This window comes from Ascaphus truei, chromosome 1 (genome assembly GCF_040206685.1).
Source record: "Ascaphus truei isolate aAscTru1 chromosome 1, aAscTru1.hap1, whole genome shotgun sequence".
Lineage (NCBI taxonomy): Eukaryota > Metazoa > Chordata > Amphibia > Anura > Ascaphidae > Ascaphus > Ascaphus truei.
The window spans coordinates 78,745,507-78,755,856 of NC_134483.1; the positions used below are offsets into that span (position 1 = coordinate 78,745,507).

General features: G+C 39.2%; 1 protein-coding gene across 1 annotated transcript; it reads right to left on the reverse strand.

Annotated features, from left to right (window-relative positions):
* Positions 1-5,451: 5,451 nt before the first annotated feature.
* HTR1A (5-hydroxytryptamine receptor 1A) lies at positions 5,452-9,944 on the reverse strand. The gene has a single exon (XM_075589883.1). The coding sequence runs from the start codon at positions 8,879-8,881 to the stop codon at positions 7,646-7,648; it is 1,236 nt and encodes a 411-aa protein (XP_075445998.1). The 5' UTR covers positions 8,882-9,944; the 3' UTR covers positions 5,452-7,645.
* Between the last annotated feature and the right edge of the window lie 406 nt (positions 9,945-10,350).

The following is a 10,350-nucleotide window of genomic DNA, read 5'->3' on the forward strand; positions in this document are numbered from 1 at the left end:
AGTACGCCAAGGAGAAAGAGACCTGGAAAAAAAAAGCCGTAGCGATCCTAGCGACAAAAACTCCAGAGCTCCAAAATATGAAGGCGGCACTGATGCAAACCCAGAGCAAGTACCGGGATGATGTGAAGGCCCTGGGAGGAGACTTGCAGGATCAAATTGCTGAGCTCAAAATACAGCTCACCAAAAAGGAGGAGAGGAGGAAGTTTTCTTCCGTCAGGTGACCGACCTGACACTACGCTATGAGACCGATATGTCCGATACTCGCAAGCTGCTGGACCACACGGCCAATGAGAGGGTCCGGCTGCAGCTGGAGCTGAACAAGGTCCGGGAGGAGCACCAGCAGCTGCAGGTCAGAAATAGAGAAAAGGAAACAGAGTTAAGCCATGCTCTGAATCAGCTGACAGAGGTGTAATTGTGACTCATCTCCAAAGAAGCTGAACTAGCAGCTGCATTGAGTGGAAAAAGAAATGCAGTAGGACAGCTTCAAGAACTGAGGAAGGACCGGGAGTCTGAGTGTACTGGCCACAAGGTGGCAGAGAAACAAAAGTGTGACTTGGGCGAGGAGCTCGAGGCTCAGAAGACTGAGCGGAATGCTACGTTGGACTCTACTGCTGCCCAGCAGGAGGTTTCTCAAATGAAGTTGGAGAAAAGGGTTACAAACCTAATACAGACACTTGGGTCACAGAAGCAATCCATGGAAAAAATGGTGGTAGAGTTAAAACAGAATGAGGCTCCACGGAAGAGTAATGCACAGGTGTCTCAACTACAGGAAAAGGTATTGGCCTGGCCCAAACTTCTATATACTACAGAAACTAATGCCCATGAAGACAAGGGTATAGTCAGAGCTGGGGACACCGCTCAACTGCAAAATGAGATGGCAAAGTTTGAACCGCCTGAGCATGTTGTGCGCTCCTTTTTGCGTGACTACAATGCCATGCACTACCACAGTCTTCTTTCCACAAGGCACGAAATGGAAGGACCAAGTTGCGATGGAAAAGCACAGTAAGAATCCAGTCGTATTGCAGTGCCCATGGGGTTCAAAGTTGATTCCTTGCCATGAGGGCAGCGCTGTAAAGATAAAGTCTTGGATGAGAATCGGACGGAAGTGTATCTGTGATTGTAAGACAAGAAAGACCTCACAGATTGTCCAGCGACACTCCCACTGGAGTAAGTTAAGGAATCAAGAAAGAGAGGACCAAGCCTACGAGTCTGCCGACTGTAATAGAGAGGCACCATGGGGTGCACTTGGGATTAATAAGAATCCTGACCAAGTTGAAGTACTGGAGATAAATGGTGTGGAACCAAATACAGAACTTGTGGTGAATGACCAGTCTCTAGTCTCAAACACTGAAGGTACGCTCATGGGGAAATGTCCAAAAGCCATCACCGCTAAAGCGGAGTTACTGTCTTCACAAGAGAAGGCCAAACAGTCACTGGCAAGTGAACGCAAGGAGCTGACCAACGAAGTCAAGGCTCTTCTGCAGGGCAAGGGAGACTCTGAGCACAAGAGGAAGAAGACAGAGATGCATCTTCAGGATTGCAGATCAAGGTCACAGAGCGGAATAAAGTCCAGGCTGAGCTGGCAGAGAGAGCCAAAAGACTGCAGGATGCTCAAAAACGTTTCCAAAAAGTAACATGCCAAAAACTGAGCTTCAACGCTAAAATCAAACAAGTGAAAGACAAGAAGGTAGCAAAGTACCAGTCTGCAGGCCCAGGTGGCTTCACCTTGCCCTGAATGAAAAGGTGTTCAACTGAAAAGCAAGTAAAAAGAAGAGATGGATGTCAGACGTCTATGACAGAGGCTGGTGCACGGGAATATTGCACAGGCCACGTCACAGGACAATGTTAAAGTGGGAGGGGGATATGTGATACCATAACTGTCCTATAAGTGCTGGAATAGGGCAGCTATGGGACTTTCCAACACACACAGAGTAAATTTCCCTATAGAAGCCAGCAGCAGCTGCTGGCTAATTGAGCAGGCTGAACTTCTGATTGCTCATGGAGTTTTAAAAGTCAGGAAGTGACTATACACAATGAGAGAGACTGCTGTTCCTAGAGAAGGGGGACAGAGAATAGTTCTCCCCAGCTGTGGAAACTGGCACAGCCCCTAGGCCCACTGGACTGTGGTCGGAGGTAGGACGAGAGACCCTGCTGAAGCGGGGATGTCCTGTCCTTCACGTTGGACTTCCAGAGAAGTTTTCTCTGAGCTTTCATGGGGCTGAGATCCCCAAGGAAGGAAGGATGCGAGGCCTCGCTGAAGCGGGGACGTCTACTCCAAACCCTTGAGTAACAGATAAGCGAAACACTTTATTGCTGTGTTCAGAGACTGTATATGTTCTGCGATAATAGTACCTGTTTGGGGTGGTAATCATCTTAGCTGTCCGTCCAGGTAGTAAGGATTGAAGCTGAATGTGTAGTTAGTCTCCTAAGAGGAGTAGGAGTTTATTTTATGATTTTGTTTTTGACTTAAAGGGACGGTGGGCCTTTTAGTGTATTATTTAATCCTTGTAAATAACCCCATATAGAGAAATACTACACTTCCTGCCTTAATCTGGGATGCAAGATCCTAAACTGTGACGGAGGCATCACAATATGTAACACGATCATGGGAGTGGTGTTAATGACATGCTTATACGTAACGCACCACTTAGTAACATTAACTAATAACACTCTTTCCCAATGCGTGTGTGCAGTGTATTTTTAACACATCTCAACACTACGATAATCCCCATTCATCCAGGTAATGTCACAATGGTTGTTTTGCTAACGGACGTTACTTTTGCATCTCATTAGGTTTGAGGATACCCAATAATAAGGAGAAAACTATCGACAGTTTTCTATTTCGGGTACATTACATTATTAGGTCAAAACTAGCAAAGCTCTATGGATCTACCCCTAAGATCTCTATGTTTGATATACCAAACTACATCTTTTGCAACACATTGGCTTTTTTAGTGTTCAATAAATAATCATAACTTTTTCGTCAATGCTGAATTGCATCATAAATCTTACAAAAATGTAAGTGATTCTACAATACCTTGATATAATTAATATCTGTTGACAAGGTGCTAGCAGTATATTTACAGATTTCCACTGTACTGTGAAAAAAAGTTGTCTTTTATATTATACTAAAAACTTCACAATATACGTTAAATAATGCAAACATTAATGCAAGAGGTTCATTATTACAAGAAAATGGTATACATACCTTTTAACATACATATTCCCATACAGTACTTAAGTCATGCAATCAATATACTTTACAAAAATAGATTTACATTGCAATTTCTGTAATTAAATAGTGCACTATATGCATCAAATGATGATTTTCATGTTCATACTAACAATTGTAAGGTACAGTAGACATAAGTGACATGCAGCAGGCAACCTTTTTTGTTAAATCCATCATTAAAAGTAGAAGAAGAAGTAGGCACAAACAAGGACATGCTTCAAAATGTCCGTTATTAGGCTGCAATAACAGTCAAAGAGACCAACAGCACCTTTCTTTCCCCAAATCCAGGACTCTCTTGAAGCAAAGAGATTATTTTGGAGTGTTTACAATACACATATTTAGGTAAAGTTATCATTACCCATTTTATGACTACAATGTTCCACAGTTAATTCCAAGCCCAATCAACATGGAATAAGTTACCTACAGTAAGAATCATTCTAATACAGCTTCTCCATTCTGCTGCACAGATAAGCAAGTCTGTAAACAATCTGAACTCAGTAATAATTCAAAGTACTTGTTCAGAAATATAGAAAACAATGTAATTAAAGCTATTGCCAGTATACTTCAATGTATGGTTAAAAATGCACACTTCTACCATAGATTGCACTGGGGGGAAATGTATTTATTTATGAAACTATAGAGTACCTTTTGCACATAAACTATATACTGTGTACAATCTCCACTGCAAAAATAAGAAACATAGGCCGAGATTTACCAAGCTCAAGTGAATTGTATCATAGCTGGATCTGGCGGTAACTGCCATTGACTTGAATGGTACTTAATGTGGGATTGAACTCTGATACCTCTAATCGTATCTTGTTGAATCCCCCAAAGAATAGTGTCTCGATTAATTACCTATCCCACAGCCGAGCACCAATATTTATATATATTTTGAGTATATATAACCTCATTTTGGACAGTTGATACTGTATGTCAGTTTGCATATATCCTCTGAAATCATAAAGGTGCAGTGATAGACACTGAAAGGAGAAAAGATGAATCACACTCTATAATTTAACATTATAAAGGGGATTCTATCAATGTTTTAATATGAAGCTTTATTACATGCATTTTATGAAAGAGGATGATACACGTGTATTTGGAAAATCTGGTATTTATTTTATGAAAATAAGAACTGGGTACCACTTGTATAAATGTGTCCCATGGTGGCAGATAGTAGATGGTGAATATACATAAAAGGGTTGGTTTGGAAGTCGCCAAAGCAAATACAAATTAACTGAGTATTCATAATATACTAATCAAATAATATACCAGGAAATATAAGGTAGATTAAGTATAAAATGGACATGATTCAAATGTTTTATATATATATATATATATATATATATATATATATATATATATATATATATATACACATATATACTGTATATATATATACACACACACTTAAGATGCATTGTTTTTGAATAAACCCCTTGCCTGCTTTATTCAATGTAACATCGCCGGAAGAAGAGATCAGTGTATCTCGAAAGCTCACACAAATAAAAGCATTTAGTTAGCCACAGAACGGATCGTCTATTCATTTTTGATTTTATACACATATATATATATAAATATATATATATATATATATATATATATAAATATATATATATATATATATATATATATATACTGTATGTACACACAGAAAAACTGGGGTATTGTTGGTGATTGCCCCAGATTTTCCAAGGCAAGTTTTACAATACTCGTCTGCGCACCTGTACTCTTTACATTATTTATGGGACTAGCACCAGGCCTTTTTGGATATTTACATTGGAGTACTTGCTGCTTCTTTACACACACACACACACACACACACACACACACACACACACACACACACACACACACACACACACACACACACACACACACACACACACACACACACACACACACACACACACACACACACACACATTATATGTGTAAAGAAGCAGCAAGTGCTCCAATGTAAATATTCAAAAAGGCCTGGTGCTAGTCCCATAAATAATGTAGAGACTATGTTACCATCCATCTTGGCAGCACAACAGCAAATAGAGACAACACTCAGAGGTAAGTCAGCAAAACAATGTATTGAAACAGACACAAAAATCTAACATTTCGATCCCCAGAGGGTTCGTACCCCCCCAGGAAGAAGATCCCTCTGGGGATCGAAACGTCGTATTTTTGGGTCTGTTGCAATACATTGTTTTGCTGACTTACCTCTGAGTGTTGTCTCTCTTTGCTATTCTGCTGCCCTGCTGGATGGTAACATTATATATACATATATATAGTTTTTTGATATTGTTCCTTCATATTCTACACTATTCCTCTCTCTCATGTTCAGTGTCAGCAGCTTTCTGTCTGAAGCGCTTTGGGGCTCCTCAAGCTATTGTGGGGGCGTCATAAATTACTAGCTGTAGGAAAAGCAAATCATTGTTTCGTTGGAGTTATACAATCTACTGATTCTTTCACCTTACAGGAAAACTATTGATTACATTTTAGAAAGAGCTGAGAACAGTGAGAGCAAGACATTGCACCTTTCGTAAGACATGGGGAAATGATCTTCCCAGTTTTCATTTCATGCTGTTGGATGACTTAAAAGGAATCAGTCAACTAGAGAAAATAGAAATGAGAGAGAGAGAGAGATTTGGGCATTCCAATACCTGCTCTCTACTTACTACACTAAATTATTGACCCATTCACATTTTCCCTCACTACATTATTATAGACCAGAAGCTTACATTATGCATAAATGTATGTATCTAGAAAAAATAATAAATATATCTATGTTTAACAAATAAACCATGCCAAAAAGGAACACGTGGCTTGATTTTTATAGTATGATCCTAAGTGATTTAATGCTTAAAAAATGCATTAAATGTCTATTTTTACTGTATTTTAAAATATATTTCTCTACTCGAAGTGTTACAATTGTTATTATATGCAATGTATTTTATAAACTGTTACTTTTTCAAAAGGGAGTTAAAAAGGCAACACTAGTTAGGAGTTAAAAACAGAACAAAGATATTATTGACGCAGCTCAGTTTTTTTTAACAATACTTGGAAATTGATCATTATACCCAATTCTTACCATGCCCTCAAATCACAAATCATTGGTCACAATATCAACAAAGACCGGTGGACAGACATGCTAGACTTTAATGTACAGTATAATGGTGCCTAATAGAAATGGGTCATTTATTTTTTTCTATGAAGCACAAAGTATTTACCTGCAATGATTTCTTTAAAAAAAAAAGTTTTCTAAAGCAGAAATAGTGCAACACAAAAACCTATTATTAAATGGGAGCACTCACTTAGAAAATGTTTTAAATGAGAGGAATAATAAATGAATGAATACTCAACAGTATTACAGTAATTTTCAACCTTTAGTTCAAGTTATCTTGTTGTATACCACACCATTGTAATTGTGGCAGTTTTATCTTTTGTACTGATACTGGAAACTTCCAAGATATTGATAATGGGTGCTGTAAAGCAGAACATTGGCTAATATAGAATATTTGCTTTGAAACACACAGTCTGTTCTCTGTAGCCCACTTACAGAATGATATAGCAATTGCTTGTAGTTCCCATAACAAATGTTACCAAGCCAAATGTTCCAGAAAGTTTGTTTTGGTTTAATGATAATTTAAGAAAAAGTTATGAATCATGCAAGACATGAAATTACTTGTTTGCAATGCAAGGCAAAGTTTATTTGCAATAAACCTGTAATGTGTAATCACCAGCAAATATTGGGATAAAATACTGTACATTCAGGCCATAATTATATTTCTACATACAATACTTACTGTTCTAGTGTGCCTTTTTAGACAATCTTGTTTCATTTAAATATAGATAATTGAGTTTATGCATAGGAAGGCTTTTTTTGATTATGCAATTGAGGCGGATGATGGGATTCACAGAGATTATAGGCAAAGATCTGCAAACCTCATCTGTACCTCAAAAACAAAACAACAACAAAACAACTAAAAAAAGTTGTTACAGAATTCTAATTGTGTGCCAGTCAACACATTGTCTTGGTTAGTTCTGATTGAATAATATGCAACAGTTCCATACCGTACAGTAGCTGTTGGTCCTTGTAAAGAGGTTTAGAAGACCCTAACAGGTTGAAAATAATTTACCGCACATATTGCAGCGAATAAAAAAAATAGTATGAATAATACAGTATATAATTTCACAGATAATTTATGGCAATCATGTAACAAAAGTTTCATTTTGTTCAATGTGTGTATTCAGATCCATAAATTACTGAACCTGAAATGGTGAAGCACGCAGCATTTTGTCAAGTTCTGGAGTTAGACTGGTTAACCCTTTGCAAGTTCTGAACACTGGAAACTTTGATGGACATAAGCAGGGAAATGAGCATTGTAATCAGAACAAGGATGCAGGCAAAACTATGGGTCTTCATTGTCTACAGTATTTGCACTTGATGATTTTCTTAAAAGCACTTTGGAAATCTTTATTAAAATAAGCATAGATGATAGGGTTAAGGAGAGAGTTAGAATAGCCAAGCCAGTTTATAACATCAAACAGCAAGTGTGGCATATTACATTGTTCACATAATGGAAAAACGAGAGCTACGATGAAGAATGGCAGCCAGCAGAGGATGAAAGTGCCCATTATAATACCTAGCGTTTTCACAGTTTTTCTTTCCCTAGCCAAAGCCACCTTTCTTTTAGCATCTGTATTTTTGTCGTTCTTTTTCTCAAAGCAGGGAGCTGTTGGAGTGCCGCTTGAGTGGTTTGGCAGAGCCAGATGGTTTTTAGAGTTAATGTAATGATGGACCTCAATGATTTCCAAAGCAGCTCCATCCTCCCCATGCCTTACTGCCCCATTAACACAGGTGCTGGGCTTAGGTTCTACACTCCGTTTCCAGTTCTTGTTGGGCTCCCCATTGCTTTTCCTTTGCATGATTGCCGGGGACACTGACAGACAGGTATCAGCCACTTTCTTTTTTTCGGCTTTTTTTACAGTTTTGCGGATCCTGAATCTGGCTGCTTTAAATATCTTACCATATAATACCAACATCAGAATTAATGGAATATAGAAAGCACCAAAGGTTGAGTAGATGGTGTAACCTGGATCAATGCTTATTTTGCAAGCATCGGGATCAGACCTGTCTTCAGGTGTTCTCCAACCCAACATTGGTGGAATGGATATCGAAAACCCTACTATCCACGTCAGGCTAATAAGAATAGCAGCTCGTCTAGGGGTCCGCTTGTTTACGTAGTCAATTGGATCTGTGATAGCCCAATATCTGTCCAACGCTATAGCGCACAAATGAAGAATGGACGAGGTACAACACAACACGTCTAAAGAAATAAAAATATCACAGGTTACCTGTCCAAGAGTCCACTTGTTCAACACTTGGTAAAGTGCTGCCATTGGCAATACCAACACGGAGACCATCAAGTCGGTGACAGCAAGAGAACCTATGAGATAGTTGGCCACGTTTTGAAGATGCCTTTCCAATGCTATGGCTGCGACCACACACGCATTGCCAAAAATCGCACAAAGAATCAGTGTCCCCAGAAAGAGAGAGGTGATGATTTGATAGCTAAGGGCTATCTCCTCGAACTTCGTAACATTCCCCTTCTCTGAAGAGTAGTCCGAAGAGGTAGTGTTGTTGAAAGCATCCATCCCGAAGCCAGTGCAGGACCCTGGGAAGGTGATATTAGAATAAAGGCGAAAGGTGCCTTGCCCTTTTCACTTCTTTCGAATGGGCGACTCCTCTCGAGCTTTGCGTTTCTTTAAAGCAGGCATAGTTTTAGAGGTGAGGGATACCACTCCAGCCTTCGTTTCTTAGTTCGGCGAGTCATTGGAGATTGACGATGAGCTGAATTGCCAAAGTCTACAGGAGAGTACGTCAGCGGGTCGCCACTCTGCGCTGGACCAGAGAGCACATCAGGATGATCCCTACAAGGTGGAACGCGTCCCTCACTGGTCCTCCAGCTCCATGGGTGCTCCTGGAAGCCCGGAGGAGAATGAAAGGCAATCCCGTCGCTACACGAACTACAACAACCGAAACGTACCGTAGGAGCCTTTCCCCTCACTGTGCTGGCATTGTATTTTAGTTCCTTTCACCAGTAAAGCAGGCGGAGCTTTTGAGATTGTCACTGGAGTTTTGCTCTTTTGCGCCCACTCTGTAAGATCTTCCATTTGTCAAACTAGTGCAGCTGCTCATTCCTTCTACTACCTCCAAGTGATAGACATGACTCGCTATGCTATGGCTCCAGCACTTGTTGTGCATGTTTTGTATGTCTGACAGCACGCTCTTTTACTAATGTTAAACCAAACAGTCTTTCTATATTATGCTTTAAAAATAAATGATGTTTCCTTAAATGTAAACGAATCAGAGAATAGCAACGATTTTCTTTTGCAAGAGTCTTTTGTGTGTCTATTTATGCTGTAAATGTTACATCGTACAAGCGTAGCAAATCATGCACATTTGAATCAAAGGCATATAAAAACTGTCTCTCCATAAATAACAAACGATACTAAAATGGCATTTGCACGGCATGTCCCTCAGTAATGTATTAGCAGTAGCTTCCCTATAATGTGTGGCTATCCCTAACTGTAATTCAGGACCTTGAACAGCGGACTCAAAGGTTGTTTGGCGCCACCTTCAGGTCATCTCTTTGAATAAGGTCATCATTAGTCCTCAGCATCATGAGCAACACTGATACAGTGTACTAGTATGCGCTTTAGATTATGCAAGAGCTGAGGTTTCCATAACATAATTTACCCAGATTAGAGAGGGGGATTAAATATGACGTGATGTCCCCCAAACGGGTTTTTCTCTTTCAGTTTTCTAGCGGATGTTTTTCATGAAATGACTAAATTCTTACATATCTCCAATTGTTGGCATCATTATTAAAACTGAAAAATATACAAGGAACAACAAATTCCCTAGTTTCGTAAAATAATTAACTTTTGAATGTAACATTCAGTAGGTTCACTGATGTTAACCATATAGTGAAATGATGGGACTAAAGTAAGCAACTAGGCAATTTATTTTTAATATAACCATACAAGAAACACTTACATGGTAGAGGATAGCTACAGGCTGCATCAATCAAATCAGTTGAAATAGGTGTGTGTGTGTGTGT

Coding starts and splice junctions, on each gene's coding strand:
- HTR1A (XM_075589883.1), bottom strand. CDS start 8,881: ATGGATGCTTTCAACAACACTACCTCTTCGGACTACTCTTCAGAGAAG.